Source organism: Neomonachus schauinslandi, chromosome 7, assembly GCF_002201575.2.
Source record: "Neomonachus schauinslandi chromosome 7, ASM220157v2, whole genome shotgun sequence".
NCBI lineage: Eukaryota > Metazoa > Chordata > Mammalia > Carnivora > Phocidae > Neomonachus > Neomonachus schauinslandi.
Window position 1 is genome coordinate 12,564,426 of NC_058409.1, and position 18,979 is coordinate 12,583,404.

At 46.2% G+C, this 18,979-nt stretch overlaps 1 protein-coding gene across 2 annotated transcripts in view; it reads left to right on the plus strand.

Annotated features, from left to right (window-relative positions):
- TNFAIP8 (TNF alpha induced protein 8) overlaps positions 1-18,979 on the plus strand; it is a 117,807-nt gene that overhangs the window by 52,290 nt on the left and 46,538 nt on the right. The window contains exon 1 of one of the 2 annotated variants that reach the window (XM_021701823.1): positions 529-976. The exons of the other annotated variant lie outside the window; for it this stretch is intronic. Coding sequence (XP_021557498.1) covers positions 964-976 — 13 coding nt within the window. The 5' untranslated portion in view covers positions 529-963. Of the gene's footprint in view, positions 1-528; positions 977-18,979 lie in introns of those variants that run through there. 2 annotated transcript variants of the gene reach the window in all.

Sequence of the window (18,979 nt, forward strand, 5' to 3'; positions counted from 1 at the left end):
TTATTTGACAGAGAGAGACACAGCGAGAGAGGGAACACAAGCAGGGGGAGTGGGAGAGGGAGAAGCAGGCTTCCCGCTGAGCAGGGAGCCCGATGCGGGGCTCGATCCCAGGACCCCGGGATCATGACCTGAGCCGAAGGCAGATGCTTAACGACTGAGCCACCCGGGCGCCCCTACGCATTTATCTTTCTGTATGGATATGTGTGTATTGTGTACGCCTGGATACAGTCACATTCTTTATAAAGCCCTTATACTCTTTTCAAAAGTGAAAGGCTAATGGTTTTCCGTCGCAACATTGTCCAAACTCTGTTCTCTACTTCTGAGAACCAGAATACCTCTGAGCAGTAGTTACTATGAATAGACATTCATGTTTATACTGGCCAGGTAGGAATGAAGAGCTTTTTTTATTTTTTTTTTTCCCCCAGGCAGCATCTATGATTGGAGCTGCTCCTTTTTTTTTTTTTTTTTTAAGTGTCGGCTCCTGTTTTCTAGCATGTTGAAACGTTAAGACTTCCTGTGTCTGCTTGATTTTGGAAACACCTCCTGTTTGCCTGTCACGGGTAATCGCTGTGTTTCTGTGGAGCCCTCATTTATGGGGAACAAATGGAGACAGCAACCAGTCTCTCCCCATTGTGGATGTGGGGACCTCTCTGGATTCACAGTGAAAGGCTACCTAATGCATTCTACTACAGGAGACGAAACCCAGCTCCCAGAATAACAAGCAAGGCAACTTTGGAAAGTGACTCTCGGTGACCAGTGTCTTTTGTGTGTTTGCTAAGCGTGCGGTGAATTTTTTTCTTTTAAGATGGTATAAATTCTTGGGAATTATTCTCAGGGAAGACTGACTCTTCCTGAAGGCGATACGTAGAATCCATATCAACAGGGTGGCTGTGTACGTTCCTCCAGGCCGTGTGACAACCAAGACACGGTGAAGCTGTCCTCCTGACCGAGGACCGGGGGAAAATGCTGAAACTAGGTGAGTTCGAACGGCCCTCAGACTCACATTCACATGACTCAGGAACATGGTGTTGCTGTCTGCAAGGGAGTAGCATTCAGGCGTGGCTTTAAAGTGTTTGTGTCAAACATATCACTGCTTTTCTTTTCTGTAACTGGGTGTGGGGACCTGGTGTTAAGCTGAGGGAGGTACGACTGTTGTAGGTGGAAAAAATGGCATCTGAAGTTTGCATGGAGATTGTGACTGTCTGTAAACAAATGAAGGATCAAAATGCTTCAGAAATGGGACTCTGACAAGATTGGAGAGTTGTTTCCCTTAAAGTTTCTCCTTTTTACATTTTCCATGTGTTTGTTAACTGTAAGATGTCTCTGGGTCCCAGTGCGTCGGCAGTGACCTGCAAACATGGGGGGTTTGTTTCTATTCTCTTGTTGTGTAGATGTTGCTCAGAATACTATTCTCCCTAATAACAGCCAATAAGCAATTTCACTCAACAGATACGTGGGCTTTTGTACTTTTAAAACATGTGTGGGGCTTGTTTTCAGCCGTAGTTAAAGCTTCTACAAGTACACTTAATTTTTTTTTTATTCTTATGTTAATCCCCATACATTACTTCATTAGTTTTAGATGAAGTGTTCCATGATTCATTGTTTGTGCATAACACCCAGTGCTCCATGCAGAATGTGCCCTCCTCAATACCCACCACCAGGCTAACCCATCCTCCCACTAGAACCTCTAGAACCCCTCCCCTCTAGAACCCTCAGTTTGTTTTTCAGAGTCCATCGTCTCTCATGGTTCGTCTCCCCCTCCGATTTCCCCCCATTCATTCTTCCCCTCCCGCTACCTTCTTCTTCTTCTTCTTTTTTTTTTCCTTAACATATATTGCATTATTTGTTTCAGAGGTACAGATCTGAGATTCAACAGTCTTGCACAATTCACAGCGCTTACCAGAGCACATACCCTCCCCAGTGTCTACCACCCAGGCACCCCATCCTTCCCACCCCACCCCCCACTCCAGCAACCCTCAGTTTGTTTCCTGCGATTAAGAATTCCTCATTTCAGTGAGGTCATATGATACATGTCTTTCTCTGTTTGCAAGTACACTTAATTTTATTTTTGAGGTAAATTGGAAAACTTTTTGAGCATGGAAATAGAACAATTTAAATAGCCCTTAAAGTTATATAGGGATTTGCACGCTTGTTCAAGTCTATGCCCAATATTTGTTGAAGTTCCTCTAAAATTCGTCTGCTCTAAAGACTTTCTGGAGCTTCAGCTGAATACGAGGAGGGGATTAGAAATTGGAAGATGTAGCCAGGCATCAGTTTATATCTAGTTTTTTGGCCCATTAATTGAACCTTGGCAGCCAATGCAATTTCCTAGAACCGTGACTTCTTTTTCTGTGTGGAAGGTGGTCACCTGCACATCATTTGTGTTAAATGTACATTTGCGCACCAGCCAGAGCTGTACGTGTGATTCTCCGTCTGCTTTCTTTATATATATATCTAGGCACATTCTATCAAATATATGAAAATGGTTATAAGCCTGTGACTGTATCTCACGGTGTACATGCAATTGGGATCAGAGCCAGGTTTGGTTGGGAAGGTTTCCTGGAAGAAGTGAGGTTTTTTTGGGGGGGGAGGGAGTTTCAAAGGGAGGTAAGTATCACACTTTGGCAGAAGGAAGAAGCATACGTAAAGCTTCCAAGGCTGGAGTGATTAAGTCAGACGTATTCAGTGAGTAAGCGTGAACTGTATGAGAGCAGATTGTAAATTAGTGGTTGAAAATCGCCAGGCTACCAGGGAAGAAGAGGTGAGGGCTGTGTGTGAAGGAGGACAGGAGAGGCTTGTGGGAGCGGCTCTCTGTGTGTTGCTAGCAAATTTCACGCCTGGATACCCGTGTGCGCTGACCATGTTGCCATCTAGTGGAGCCGGCCGAAATGCACCTGCTACCTGTTTTCACTTCAGGTTAAATAATATGGTATCTTAGCAGTAGGGAAGCTCTTTTTTTCCCCAGGAATTCTAAATAAGGAATTAGAGGAGATGGATGCAACTGGGCGCCCCCCAAATGATATTAAGTTGATTCTAGGAAATAGAGCTGAATCCCAATAGAAAGCATTTCTCATAGACGATGTTTGGTCGTGGAGTCCATCGTGGTACAGTGGTGGCGGAGGAAAGCCCTCCCACCAGAGGCACCACAGCCCAGAGACCTCAGGGCTGGAAGACACTGTAGAAGGCCGTACCCCTACCATCCTCCCTTGCATCCATCCATGCCTGCATCCATTCAGCAGAACTTCCTGAGTTCCTGTTACCTATCAGTCTCTCTTCCAGGTACTGGGGATATACCAGTGAGGAGAGCAGTTAGAGATCCTGGCTCATGAGAAAAAATAAATAAAATAGAGAAATCAAGAAATCCCTGCCCTTGGAGCACTGACATTCCAGTGGGAAAGATGGACAATAAACAAAGAAGTAAAATATATAGTAGGTGGGATTCTGCTAAGTGCTAAGGAGGAAAAAAATTTTTTTAAGTCTACAGTCGGGGATAAAGATTGTTGTACATGTCTGTGGGGTGGTGGGGGCAGAGGGAGGATTTGCAATCTTGTGTCCTCGCTGAGATCGTGATATTAGTCTCTCCTAAAGGTTTGAGGAAGCCAGACATGGGAAGATCCTGGGGAGGAGCATTCCAGGCAGAGGGCAAGCAGATACAAAGGCCCTGAGGTGGGAATGGTCCTCGTGTGTTCCTGAAACCGCAAGGGGGATGGTCAGAGGAAGGACAAGCCAGAGAGATGGGAAGGGGCCAGATCAGCTTGGGCCATGGGGACGGTTGAAACGAATTTGACATTTCCTGGACATGGGAGGAGAAGCCATTCCATCTAGCCTAATCTCTTTGACAAATGAAACTTAGGACAACGAAATCAGGTCAGGTGTCCGTGGTTAATCAGCATCATTGTGCCGGAGCTGGGATGAGAACGTGCCTGCTAAGCCAGCGTTCTTCCTGCCGGCCTAGCCTGCCCCGATGGGGATGCAAGACCCTGTGGAGGCTCAGGCTTCCAAGTGCAGTGGTCCCGAATTAGCCCAGTGCTGTGGGGTGCTCCAACAGCTGCATGTCAGCATGGTTCATCCTGGTCCTTCCCTCAGGATGACCACGGCACGCAGAACGGAGCAGACCCCTTACCTCTGAGGGCTCCTCTGCCAAATACTGCCCTCCTTCATTTTGGAGATAAATCCTTTGGGTTTCGCCAGTGGTGAGACCCCTAAATCTCCAATCTCATGAGGGCTCCCTACGTTCATTGTGCAGTTACTTGGATTTGGTGAACGTAAGATATTTCTGTCTTACAGGGGTGGATCACAGTTCTCATCATGAGAGGTAGTAAGATTGAATAGTGAAAGTTATTTAAAACGAATTTGAAAATAGGAGCACCTGGGTGGCTTAGTTGGTTAAGCGTCCGACTCTTGATTTTGGCTCAGGGCATGATCTGAAGATCATGGGATCGAGCCCCGCATCGGGCTCCATGCTCAGCGGGGGTTGGCTTGGGATTCTCTCTCCCTCTTTCTCTCTCTCAAATAAATAAATAAATAAATAAATAACATCTTTAAAAAAAGAAAAAAGAATTTGAAAATGGAATCACCAGGTAAGCTGCTGGTTGTCACCAAATGCAGCTGGGCCTGGACGGTTTTGCCCAACATTCTTTGTCTTCTTTCTTTACTGTGAGCCTGTTCAAGCACCACCCTCCCCCACTTTCTTTAGATCTTATGACCCTTGTCCTCTGGACGCGAGCCAAATCCTCTAATCTCACTTTCTGATGCAGGTCAGACTAGTGCTCAGTATAGCGGAGAACCCGCATGGTCTCCTCTCCTTCATCCGCCACAGCCTGGAGCGCGTATACGGATTAACAGGAGGTCCTGGCACCAGGTCGGTCCCATCCTGTGGAGAAGACTAACTCATGACTCACTCTCTTGCTCCTTCCTTCCCTTTCTTCCAAAGCAAAGCTCTCAGGATAGGTAATGTGAGGTTTACATCATCTTATTTGGCATGTACATTTGTTTGTATAGTACTTTCTCCCTTTTTTTCTTTTTTTTTAATTTATTTTTTGCCAACCAAGGTAATTTTGTATGTCCATTTGCCTATTTTTTTTTTTTCAAATGAGCTCTGAAATCCCACTACCTCAGACTATCAGGATCAGCCCTGATTTGCATCCTTGGGAATCCATAGTCCCTTCAGTAGCTAAGCTCTTTGTTTATCCCTGGAGGCAGAGGGCACAATTCCCTGGGATCCTTTGGTTTGGGTCTTTAGGAGAGTGGGTGCTCCTGGGGGTGCTTTTACTTTTTCCTGCCTTCAAATCTTGCTGTTTTTGCAAGGAAGGCAGCCACCCCTTGTGGCAAGGATGTACCCCTATCGGGTCCATCAGGAGGCTCCATCAGGGATGGTGGGGCAGCGCCATACTGGGAGTGGAGGACCCACGTCCTGTCCCTCAGACTCTCTTCCCTGTCTGTGTCACTGAGGTTGCTCAGCATCCCCCCTGCCCTTGAGTCTCTGCTTGGCTACCTACCACTGCCATCAGACAGGCAAGACTTGGCTATATAGGAAAGGGGGTTTCTAGGCTGTCCTCTGACTTTGTTGGGCAGCCAGCTTGAGGAAATGGGGGAGAAAGTATTGGTCATCTGTGTATCCTGGGGATCCTTTGCCCGTTGTCCTTTAGGGGCTGGGCATGTGGTAGAGCCAGCGGCAAGATTAGAAGTCCTCCAGCATGCTCCTCATTTGCTGTCCAGAGTGGTCCGTCAGTTAGGGCTCTTATTATGCAAGAAAGAGAAACCCCAGTTTGGACTGGTTCATACAAAAGAGAATTTTTTATTAGCTTGCATAACTGGAACGAGATTTGGCTTGGCCTCTCAGTGATGTCAGGAACCCATCTTCTTTCTAATCTGCTGTCTGTGGTTGAGTTTCATCCTCAGCTAGTTTATCTCGTGGTGGTTAAATGTCTGCAGCAATTCCGACTTCATACGCACAACACACTGTCCAGGGGGAGAGAGAGAACTGGCTTCCAGCAGCTCTATCAGAGGTGCGAGTGACCTTTTCCAGAAGCCCCCAGCAAATTTCTCATGTCTCAGTGCCCAATCTTAAGCCAGTTTATTGGCTGTAGAATGGGGTGGTAAGTGGCATGGGTGGCTCAGTTGGTTAAGCTCTGCCTTCGGCTCAGGTCATGATCCCAGGGTCCTGGGATCGAGCCCCGCATCAGGCTCCTTGCTCAGCGGGGAGCCTGCTTCTCCCTCTGCCTGCCGCTTCCCCTGCTTATGTTCTTTCTTTCTCTTTGACAAATAAATAAATTAAATCTTTAAAAAAAAATAATAAACCAGTCACTCTATGGCAAGGGGGCTAGGATTACCGTGACTGAGTTGAAATGGTCAGGGTAAACCTGGGAGCTAGGGATGGGCTCAGTGTCTCCCTCAAATAGCGCGCTCCTCCTCAAGGAGAGGGGATAGAAGTGATGTCGAGTGGGCCACGGTTGTCTACCGAACAGACTTCCTTTCGCTGTGGTTTTTTCTGTTTTGTTCTTTTCTCCTGTTGCTTCGTACTTGGTGACTGGTGATGGTATAACAATACAGTGAATAGAGCCCTGCATATTGGATTCCCAGCACCCCCGCCCCCGGGACAGTGACATGGATGCTATCAGGGATAACAAGGACATCCCATCCATGAACTCCAACAGCACTGCAGATCAGGAAGGGAAATTCTCACCGGTCAATAAAGCATCCCCAAAGTACCGTAGACCTGGTCTGGTAGGGACTGAACAATGAGAATAAGAACTAGAGAAAATTAATTACAGGCAGCCCTTCCATCTATGGTAATTATATGTCCCCATAAGACACTGAAGTCCAATATAATTTTTCTTTTAAAACAATGTCATAAGGCCATTTGTTCCTGTAAAGAATACTCTTATGTTTTATAAATAGCTTAATTGTCATATCTGGTTATTTTATATATTTTAATTGATATTCCTGGACTCTGGATAATGTAGACTTTGAAACTGCACACGAATAAACAAAATAGGACAGTGGGTCATATAGGATGTTTTGTTTCCTCTAGATGATACCTCCAGGAGAATGGCCGTCAAAGTCAGGGGAAGGGACTAGGGCTATGTACAAGGGCTCCGGGGGGAGAAAAAAGGCACAGTGTACAAAAAAACCCACCACTTTTGGGGCACCTGGGTGGCTCAGTAGGTGAAGCATCTGCCTTTGGCTCAGATCATGATCTCAGGGTCCTGGGATCAAGCCCCACATCGGGCTCCTTGCTCAGCAGGGAGCCTGCTTCTCCCTCTCCTGCTCCCCCTGATTGTGCTCTCCTGCTCTGTGTCAAATAAATAAATAAAACCTGGAAGGAAGGAAGGAAGGAAGGAAGGAAGGAAGGAAGGAAGGAAGGAAGGAAGGAAAGGAAGGAAGGAAAGGAAGGACGGAAGGAAGGAAGGAAGGAAGGAAAGAAAGAAAGAAAGAAAGAGAAAGAAAGAAAGAAAGAAAAGAAAAAAAGAAAGAAAGAAAGAAAGAAAAGAAAAAAGAAAGAACACCACCACTTTCACGCTGAGTAAGTTGGAGGACGAGACGTATGAGTTTATCTTTGTACATGACCTCCATGAGTAGCAAATGGAATTCCAAACTCCAGAGCCCTGTCCCCAGCCAGCCAGTGTTCCTGCCACATCCCTGACAGAAATAGACACACAGAAGGCCAAGCAGGGCTGATCCGAAGCCCTTTATTATAGGTGGGCTTTGACCCAAACCCTGATGATGACCTCGAGTGGGCCAGACTGCACCTGCAGGTCACCGAAATCCAGGCCAGGACACCGGACTAGGCTGCAGAAGGATGCAGGTGCCTTTAAATGCATGATGCTCTGTCACAGAGAGGCCACCTCCACGGTGGAGGTCTCAGAGGTGGAAGTTCTAGTGCATGTTAAGACACTTGCATGATGAGCTCTGGACGTGTTGTATCAACTTTCCAGGGCCTAATTTCTCATCGATGAGCAAGTCTGAGCTGAGACTGAACAAGAGGACTTGCAAAGCTTCCGGTAAGCCCGCGAGTTCTGGTTCTTGGGTTCTGCGCAGACTGTGATGGGAGGCGTCATTGCGGAACTGTGGTGGGGTGAAGGGTAGGGAACTGAAATCCTCTGTGCCAGGACATACGGACACACAGGTGATGGCAGTTTCTGCATTGCGTGCTATACAGGGGTCTTCAAGAGCTACCAAGTGGCCGGACTGGCTGAGGGCTGGATGCCAACAGCTCCAACTTGCGTGTTTAACAACATACTACAGATCCTGGGCAGAGACGCAGCTCACTGAATAGAGGGGCTGTTTCCTTTGCCAAGCCCGCCTTGGATGCTGGCTGACAGGCTTGTGTTCCAGATGTCGGGGGTCTTGTGGGAGCCGTGGACGAAGGGGGCGGTGAGATCAGACGGTGACCACTGCTGGCTGAAACTTCTGTTAAAACGTGGTTTCAGAGCCGTGGTCACGTGGCTTATCTTGGGAGCGGCGAGCCCTGCTGTGTTTTTTGGTCTCCTGTTTTGTTAAGAGTCGGATTACAAGTGGTATTGCACACAGTTGTGGTTTTTCAGTTTTTAGTGCTCTCGTTGCTCAATTACCCAACTCCCAGACGGTTGGCTCTGGAGCTGTACCTTGATGGGAGAGAGATTGTTGTTTGTGTTCTGTGTCAGTCTGGATAAACCAGTGGTCCTAAACACAAATGTCTACAAGAGCCAGGTAAGAAATAAGAATGTGAAATTACCGCTTTCTACGGATAATTGGAAGTCATGACCCCTGGGGCCGACTTGGAGAGAATGGGTCCTATCCCCAGGCATTGACGTTCAGATGAAAAACAAAATTTATCTGGTCTAAGAAAACCCTCTATGGCTGGATTCAATCCTAAGGCTACCAGTGTGTGATTCCTGGGCTATGAATCAGCCAACTTCAGCTGTCATTCACGTTTGCTTAGCCTCAGAGATATCAGATGTTACGGATATGAACCCTTTGTAGTTTTGTGTCTCAGTAGATTTTAGCTCTTTACCTTAGATGACAAGGCAATCCCTGGGCTAAATAGGCCACCCTAACTTTGACCCGCAAATTGGAAATCCTTCCAAAGAAATAATGTCCTCATGAATATCATTCCTTTGGTTCACGGCCTTTGGAGGCTGAATCAATTTAGAGAAGCAAAGATGGAAATCTCATTCAAAACAGTTCTGAGTATTTTACATCATTAAAAAAAAAAATTGTGTCACTAAAAACAAGGAACCTCCAGCATTTGAAAGACATATTCCTGCCTTGCTGGTTGTTTGCTGGGTATATTCACAACTCTTTGCCTTGTCTCTGAGTTAGGCCGGCTTGGGGGTAGGGATCAGGGTGGAATCTGGAATGGGACAAGCTCGAGTTAGCTCTTTCCCACCCCTTCCAAGCCTCCCCACGCTCACGTTCTTAATTTCTGCATCCCTGCTCTCCCCCGCCCCCCCCAGAAGGAACAAAGAAACCAGTGAATTGATTTACACGCTGAGGTGTGAGTCATCCACAGGCCTTAAGAGACACTTGTATTTTTCAGAGAACCTGATGGTATAACAGGAAATAGGGCAAAGTTTAGCCAGAAGTCATGCTCCTTTAATGAGAATATTTCTTGTCGTGCTAACTGGATAGTTTGGGGCTGGGGAGACAGCACCTTAATAGCCCTGCTTCAGGTAAGACCCTCTGGACTAACACTGGCCACTGAGCACGGGGGGAGGGGGATTCGGCTTTATCCTGTTTTATTTACATTATTCAAACTCCTGTCAGAGCCCATGAAAATTCCTGCAAATGTGTTTTTGTAAGAGACTGATGGTGCCCAGCTCCCCTGTGTCTGGCCAGTGGGAGAGTTGTGGGGATTTAAATATTCCTTCAGCAAAGCCACTCAGTTAAAGCTATGCTAAAACTATGCTCTTCTGAAAGTGCTTACTCACCAGAGTACTGTCTCAATTTCTCCCTTTCTGTGAGACTTCATAAAGGAATAGTCCACAGTTCTCTATGTCCTTAACAGCCGTTTACCCCGAACCCCTTGCAATGTGGCTTCCGTGTCTAGTCATGTTACTCAGTTGTCTTTTCTCTAAGAATGCCAGTGACCCCCTCATCATCATATCCATTGACCTTTTCTTTAGCTTTCCTTTCTGGTGTATTGTTTTTTCCCCTGTTAGCTCTACCAGGAACCATTCTTCCTTTCTTTCTCCCTTACCTCCCCTTCCTTGGCAAATTCCTCCACCCACAAGTTTTAGCTTAGGCATCACTTCTTCCAGGAGGCCTTCCCTGATTGACTCCCTCCCCCAGGACTGATTTACAATACTTGTCCTACCAGCTTTCATAGCACCCTGTACTTTTTTGCTTTTGCACTTACATTATATTTTAATTAGTGTCTTCCCCCTTCCCTGCCTATACATATAGGCTCCATGAAGACAGGCTCCAGTGTTTTATCTGTACCAGTTGCCTTGTACCTGTACATGGTAAATGTTCCATCAGTATTTGCAGCCTGAAGAACTATATAAATGAAGACTGCATCTGAACAGTGCCATCTATGGCTTCTTCTAGAGCAGCTGATGAACCCCCGGCTTCCTCCATCAAGCTTTGGTTCTTCCTAGGTCCCTTGGACTTCCAATTAGTAGATGTAGAGGGGTTGTTAGATGCTGTCGATAAAAAGTGACATCTGGCTCTGAGGAAGAAGGCAAGTGTCAGGAAATCCTGACCATTCGTAAGCAGCCCCTTCATGACCAGGCAGTAACTCTCCGCGTTGCTTATGTTGGACAAGGGATGGCTCCCTGTTGATGAACCCCATGGAGTGGATGAGGTTTGAGGGTTCTGACCACTAACAGAATAGGAAACACATTGTTCAGAGAGCCAAGCAAGGGGGCACTAATGATTTTATCATCACCATGGAGGGAGAACTTGAATATCTGATTGGCAGTTCTAGAGAAACTTTGACTAATTCTTAAAGGAACTGGTAAGTGTTGTGTAGATACAAAAGTGTGTAGACAGTACTGTACTTTTGGGCCATTTAAGGAGTTTTTAAGATAATTTCAACTATATACAATTTTGCTTTACTGATTTGAGAACCTAGTGTCCCTTCTCTAACCTCTGAAAACATGACTCATCTATGTTAAGAGCGTTGTAGAGCTGTATTGGGACGGGCTCTGTAGAGCTGTGTATTGGGACGGGCTTTCTAGAGCATGTGAGAAGAACGTGAAATCTTGATCACATGCTTCTTTTTTTTTTTTTAAGATTTTATTTATGTATTTGACAGAGAGAGATAGCGAGAGCAGGAACCACAAGTAGGGGGAGTGGGAGAGGGAGAAGCAGGCTTCCCATGGAGCAGGGAGCCCGATGCGGGGCTCGATCCCAGAACCCCAGGATCATGACTTGGGCCGAAGACAGACGCTTAATGACTGAGCCACCCAGGCGCCCCCACATGCCTCTTCTTGTGTCTTGAAGTTGGATAGGAATTGTTGACTGGGTGTAAAGACAATGGAAAAGGACAACTTTATTTAGGCCAGGTTTAGTGAACAAAAGTAGGTTTATATCTGTACTACAGAAGAGTGTGATCAGCAGCAATAGTCTGCTGTGTAAAAAAAGTAATAGTAATGGTCCATAGCCTTTGTTTAGTGAAGAGGAGATATTCTGTGCCTTCTGTTTTAGAAATAGTTTCTTTTTTTTTTTTAAACATTTTATTTATTCATTTATTTGAGAGAGTGAGAGAGAGAGAGCATATGAGAGGGAGGAAGGTCAGAAGGAGAAGCAGACTCCCTGCCGAGCAGGGAGCCCGATGCGGGACTCGATCCCGGGACTCCAGGATCATGACCTGAGCCGAAGGCAGTCGCTTAACCAACTGAGCCACCCAGGCGCCCTAGAAATAGTTTCATCAAACGCTGTGGCTTTATGGAAAGAACAGCCCTCCGTGGACGAGCCCAGCTCATGTGGGAGACTGATCTGATAGAAGAGGCTCAAGCACATCCCCCCGCTGGTGGCCCTGCTCAGACCTCAGACTCCGAAGTGTGAAGTGGGACTCCTCCCTCTCCCCTTGCCACGCCTGTTCCTCTCTGGACTTCCCCTGTCTTCTATTAATGCCCCTCTTCCTCCCAGTCAGCCAGGCTCAGATCCTTCCAGTCAGCTTTGCTGTCTGACCTCTCTTAACTGCTCTACACCCCTCTTCTGGTGGAGCATATGCTATGTTTGTCTTGAGGTCTAATTATTGGTGTTCTGCTCAATCACAGACTCTATAGAGAGGAGAAAAGTAGCACAGAATGAGGTCAGAGGACCCGCCTTCCAGTCTCAGTCCTCGCTAAGTGACCTTGGTCCAGCCCCTTAATGTCTCTGAGCATCAGTGTCCTCATCAGAAGCAGATGGAGCCAATAATACCCAAGATTTCTTCCCTACGGGGTTGTTAATGAGGATCAGTGGCAATGTATGCAGACACACTTCGAGCACTAGAAAGCACCACCTTGCTGAGATGTGGTAAGATGGAGATGTGTTCTGTAACGTGCCTAGCTCAAGACTTAGCACGTAGTAGGTGCTTGATAAACTATGCCTGATGTGACAAAAGCCACAGCTTTTCATTGCATAGACATATGCATTAAAACAGATTGCAGAGAATATCTGCTCTTCACTAAACCAGGCATAAGACAGGCGTAATTTAAGACAGCTGAATATAAACATAAACATCATTTGGTTCTCAACTGAGCTGCTGGTTCAGAATTTGGGGCAATGGCCAAGTGGAATATTGCTTCCTTCCCCTGGCCCAGATAACAGGATATTTGGGACACCCAAGGTTCTGTCTTTTTACATTCAAAGGTTAATCTCATCCATTAAGCACACAGATGACAAAATTAAGTACGTCTTGTGCAACAATGGATCCCAAGTTGGCTTTAAGAAAACACAGTGTCTTATAAATGCAAACAGCCTCCGAGGGGGAGCTCATTCCTAAGAGACTGGGTTAATAGAATGTTTATTGCCCAAGAGCCATTCATGCCTTGAGTAAAGAGGTGCCTGGAATTCCCATCTGGGACTTATTAGTATATATATCCAGGTGGCGCAGTGCCGGATGTTCGTTCTTCACCAAAAGGAAACAAAACTCCCGTTCTGAGGATGGCGAAGTTGCTGCTCTTTGAAGGTGGGCAGCTGCCGCTGGTACCTTGCTGGCCCTGGAACTTCCATCCAGGGAACTGCAATTGGGTTCAGTCCCACTTATCAGTGGTTCCGAGGGCAACTCCGGGGGGGGGGGGGGGGGGGGGGGGGGGGGGGTGGTTTCTGGGTGGCTGGCAAGGCTGCCTCTGTAAAGATAAGCACAATCCATTAGTCGAAGCCCTGACTCCAGGGGCTTCAATGGGGGGATGTTTGCCTTTGCTCGTCGCTCTGTGTTTAGGAAGATGTTAAAAGGAAGTGCGTGCATTTTGTGCCTGTTGTAAAACAGAAGGTTTGCAGCTGTCAGAGTTATTTTCTTCTTGGCTCTTTATCTGATGGACTTTTTTGTAAACCTGACAGATTTATGGATTGTTGCAGATCACCCACGCCAGCTCTTGAGATGTAATGCAAATTTTCTTTTTGTGTTTCTTTCTTTGAAGGGCACAGAGATTTATGTACGCATTTCCTTGTAATGTACTTTGGAGGCAAGGGGAAATTAAAATTATCCCTACATGTTGTCATAATTCAATATTACGAACTGATTCAATGATGATTTTATTAGTGCTATGGTGCCTTCGAAGCCTCCAACATGTTCTCCTTAAAAAGGAGGGGGAAAAAACCCCACAAGATAAAATTGTTACAAATCAGCCTCAGAAGACAACGGACATCAAGATGATCAACTTTAAGCATTATAGAAGTTTGCTCTGGAAGTGTAGGTTCACTGTGGGCTTTTGTAGGCTTTCTGGAGGAATCAAGACCTGAGCAAAGTTTGGGGAGAGGTTCAAAAAAAAAAAAAAACAATGGTGTAACATAGGAGAAAAAATAGACCAGCGGTAGCCGCTCCTCCCACAAGGTGTCATGGTTGGCTGTAATGTTTGTTTCCAGTAATTTCCAGTGAATGAAACAAAACAAGTGTCGAAGTTTCTCAATGAGGACTTTTCAGATCATTCATTTCTGCTTGTTGGGGGGGTGTGCATTCGTGGTTTTGCCCGTGGCGGCGTCCTGCCTCTGTACTTGGTTGCCTTCGCCCTCTGGGGGAGTGGGTGGTCCTCCAGCCGGCATCCCGAGGGTCTCACCCGCAGCCTGCGGATCTCTGTGTCTGCCTGCGTGCAGGGGCCGAGGCAGCCAGGACTGGTGGCAGGCACAGATGATTCTGTCTAGCCTCTGTGCACACGTGAAGGGTCCGCCCCTGGGCTCTTTACAGGGAAATGGGCTTACAACCTGTTAGATTATACCAGCTAGAGATGATGGCTGACTAACAGCCGTAGGAATGGAGGGAAGAAGGTCTGTCGAGCAAACATTTTGACTGTGGGACTTAGTGAGATTAGAAATAAGGGGAGGGCGCCCGGGTAGCTCAGTTGGTTAAGCGACTGCCTTCGGCTCAGGTCATGATCCTGGAGTCCCGGGATCGAGTCCCGCATCAGGCTCCCTGCTTCAGCCAGGAGACTGCTTCTCCCTCTGACCCACCCCCCTCTCATGTGCTCTCTCTCTCAAATAAATAAATGAATAAAATCTTTAAAAAAAAAAAAAAAAAGAAAGAAGGGGAGACAGAGCAGCCTGAGCTGGGGACCATGGTAGGATTCTAGCCACTGTTGCCTCAGTGAGAAATAATTTGATATTGGGAAGAAAATCAAGATGCTCTGTGTGTGTGTGTGTGTGTGTGTGTGTCACTGCTGGTGGGAGTGGGGGTCTGTCTGTGCCTTCAGAAGGAAGGATACTCCTGGATGGGGGGAACGTAAGGAGCCATCCAAGTGGACAGGCCCTTCTGGCAACCGAAAATCTGTAGGCAGGAGCAAAGGTTCCTGACAATATTCACTCATGGACCCTTTAGGGTCTCTGTATTATTTTCACATCATTTTCTTGGACACAAGGAATACCTCACAGTTCCATTTATTAAGTGCTTAGGTCCAAATAACTTACTACATATTTCTGTACTAATAACCTGGTAGCTGTGTGGAAAACATGATACATATAAATCGAGAGATAAAAAAGAATGTTTTTATTTCATTCTTCACCACAGTGACTAGTAGAATGAGTGCCCCTGCTGAGCCTTGCGTGGTTCAGCCAGGATCCAATCGGGAGACACGAAAATAGGAACAGGAGAGTTTCATATAAATAAATACGAACTAGCACTATAGTAGGGTGGCTCCTCAAAAGATTAAAAATAGAAAATCACTGTACGATCTAGCAATTCCACTTCTGGGGATGTACTCCAAAGAACTGAAAGCAGGGACTTGAACAGGTCTTGGTACACCTATGATCATAGCAGAATTATTCACGATAGTCAGAAGGGCGTAGCTACCCAGTTGCCCATTGAATGGTCCATGAATGGACAAACAAAATGTGATACGTGATATCTACATGCAATAGAATATCATTCAGTCCTAAAAAGGAAGGAAATTTTGGCGCAAGCTACAACATGGATGAACCTTTGGGACATTAAGTGAAATACACCAGTCACACACAAAAACACAAATACTCTGTAATTCCACTTATATGGGATGTCTACGGTAGTCCGGTTCAGAGACAGAAAGTAGAATGGTGGTTGCTGGGGACTGCGGAGAGGGGAGAATGGAAAGTTAGTGTTTAATGGGTACAGAGTTTCAGTTTTGCAAGATGAAAAGAGTTCTGGAAATGGGTGGTGGTAAGGGTTGTCCAACAATGTAACGGCATTGAGTACAGTTGAACTGTACCCTTAAAAATGATTAAGATGGCAAATTTTATGTGATGTGCCTTTTACCACAATTAATAATAATAAAACAATCAAAAGAAATACTAACTTTAGTGAGGACTATCTAGCCAGTGGAGAGAATTGTAAAGAACAGAGGAATAGCTAATGTAAGGAGCAGCCACTTACCATGGGTTCAAGATAGAGCACCAAGCGTGAGCATCTCCCTGTTCCACACCAGACCTTGATGGAAGAGGGTGGCCAGCCACAGCATCTTGGATGGCAGAGAAGTTACCGTAATGCTGTGCTGGTAGAATTTGCTAGAAACCCACTCGCTAGGAGGCTGAGACAATCTATCTATGGGGAGGTTTCTCGAAAAAGCACACCAGAACCAGGAGGGGAAAGTTTTTCTTCTAGTAAGGTCTCCACAGTGCACCCCACTGACAAAGCTTAGAATTGTACTGGCTGGCGAAAGAGAAAATATATTCCAAGTCCCGTCTTTCTTTTCTCAAAGCAGGTGATGAAGGGTGAATTTGGGGCTGTTGGGCAATAAATTGATCACTGGCCAACTCACAACTTCTCAAACCTTGAAATCAGATTGGATCTCACTACCCTAATTTCCTGTCTTATGTACTTTTTAAATATAATACTTGCTTTTTATCACAGCAACTGCCAACAGCCTAGCTTTGCAAAGAAATGATGTCATCAAAAGAAATGTAGCACAATCTAATGTTACACTTGTGAACTTGCTCGAAGTAGTAGTTCATACAGTTTCTGAGAGATGTTGAATAATGCTTTGTTTTCCTCAAAAATTTAAAATATCCTGTGACACCCCTGTGCGCTTGCCCTCAGCACCACGGCATTCAGTTTGGGGATCTCGGGGCTAAAATTATGAGTCTGTTTCAACAACTCTGACCACTGCACTCTAACATGTGAGAATCTAAGGTGCCAGTTCGGTTAAGAGGGCAGAAGACTCATGGGTAAAGTCAAAACTGTCTGGCGTAATGTTATTTTTGAAAACCTCTTAGGAAGTTACCAGATTGGAGAATAACATATCACTTTCCAGCAAGTGGAAGACTTACTGTCTGTTTCCTCCACCATTGGAATGGGTTGCTAGATGAAATAGTTGGCTTGTCTTTGGAAGCACTTTGATGTGAAAAAAAAAATACATAGCCTTAAATACAACATTCACCATCAGCGCATGAGATGCTCACCGTGTGAGGAGACCATACAGAGGTGAGAGTCAGGGAGGGACCCGCCAATTCCTAGCTCCATCACAGGCTCGCCCTGCAGCAGAAAATCATTATATGGAACGGTAGCAGATGCATTTATATGGTAACGTTTTCTCTCTTTCGGGCTGCTTGCACGTAGTTAAAATTGAGAAAGTTAAACGGCATTTGATGGCACTTTGCTGAATTTAGTAGTCAGAATTCTGTCGGAGTAGATCTCAGATTAAGAAAGCTTTGAGTGTTAGCACTCTTCTGTTTCTGCTGGGAAAGGTATGGGATTCGTAAGACCTTTTCTCGTTAGAGGGGCACCCTGTTCATATTAGCAGCTTCTCAGAAAAGGTATTTATTTTGGTGAAGTCTCCAACTTGGTGAATCATAACTATTACATATTTCTAGAGCTCTTCTTTAAGGAGAAGCGGAATGGCTGAAGTTTTGCAACCTGACCTGTTCAAATGGAAAAACTGACCCATGCCTTTCAGTGCTACCTGCAAAACAGCCCCCCCGCTTTCCCCTCCGAAACCCTGTTTGGATAAGTTCTGCTTTGGTTCACATTTTTACCACCTGCTGAGTCTGTCTGTTGGGTTTCAGCCCTGGCTGCTTTCACCTGGCAAGCCTGCCCAGCCCTGGAGCTCCGCCTACCAGCCTTTCTGCCTCTTAAATAGTGATGTTAATTTAATAGCCATTCTACCCGTGTCAGAAACTCAGTGTCAAAATCAAATCAGGACAACTTGGCGCAGGTTAGACTTTCTTTTTTTTCTTTTTTTAAAGATTTATTTATTTATTTGACAGAGACAGACACAGTGAGAGAGGGAACACAAGCAGGGGGAGTGAGAGAGGGAGAAGCAGGCTTCCTGCGGAGCATGGAGCCCGATGTGGGGCTCGATCCCAGGACCCTGGGATCATGACCTGAGCCGAAGGCAGATGCTTAACAACTGAGCCACCCAGGCGCCCCTACGGGTTAGACCTTCAAACGGATCTCAGGCCAGGAGTCTGTGTATAGTCCAAATTCCACATATGAAGCACGACTTTCGTTTCCTTGTGGATTTCATATTTGTTCGTAAACCAGAATAAAGCTTCTTAACTCCTCAGATGCAATTAACCAACCTGTCTTGACAGCACTATTTCTACGGCCTTAGTGTGAGCCCACGGAAGAGAAAAGAGATGATCACTAGCAAGCGACTCTTGGTTTCAGCTCAGGTCATGATCTCAGGGTCATGAGATTGAGCACCACGTCCGGCTCCGTACTGAACGTGGAGCCTGCTTGGAATTCTCTCCTCCCTGCCCTCTGCCCCTCCTGCTCTTGCCCCCCCCCCCAAATCTATCTTTATCTTGTTAAAGAATTATTTCCTTGCTGCAAGGTGTAAAGGCATTTAGGGCTTCTAGATACATGTTCCACAACCTAAAACAACCTGGCCTCATTCACAGAAGTATTCGGGAAAGAGTGGAAGGGGGATTTCAGAATTTTCAGTGCTTTGTCCCATTCCTGCCTCATTTCACTATTGTTTCTCCTCTGTTAAGTAAGTGGCATGGACCCCATTTTATCAATGGGCACACAGAAGCCCAGAGAGGTTCAGTGGCTTGCCCATGTAAAAAAAATTTTTTTTAAAGATTTATTTATTTTAGAGAGAGGAGAGAGAGAACAAGCAGGTGGGGGGCAGAGGGGGAGAGGGAGAGAGAATCTCAAGCAGACTGTGCACTGAGCACAGAGCCCCATGTGAGGCTTGATGCAGGGCTCCATACGGGGCTCGATCTCACGACCCTGAGATCACGACCTGAGCCGAAACCAGGAGTCGGTCGCTTCACCGACTGCACAACCCAGGCACCCCTGGCTTGCCCATTTTTAGTAGAAAAGTGAGAGGAGAAGGACTAGGACAAAACCATCCTAATGCACAGCAGGCAGTCCTTCCTGGGTTCATGGTGGTCGGGCCCAGTTCTCCCCCACCGAGCCTGGCGGTCTTTTCCCTTCCCT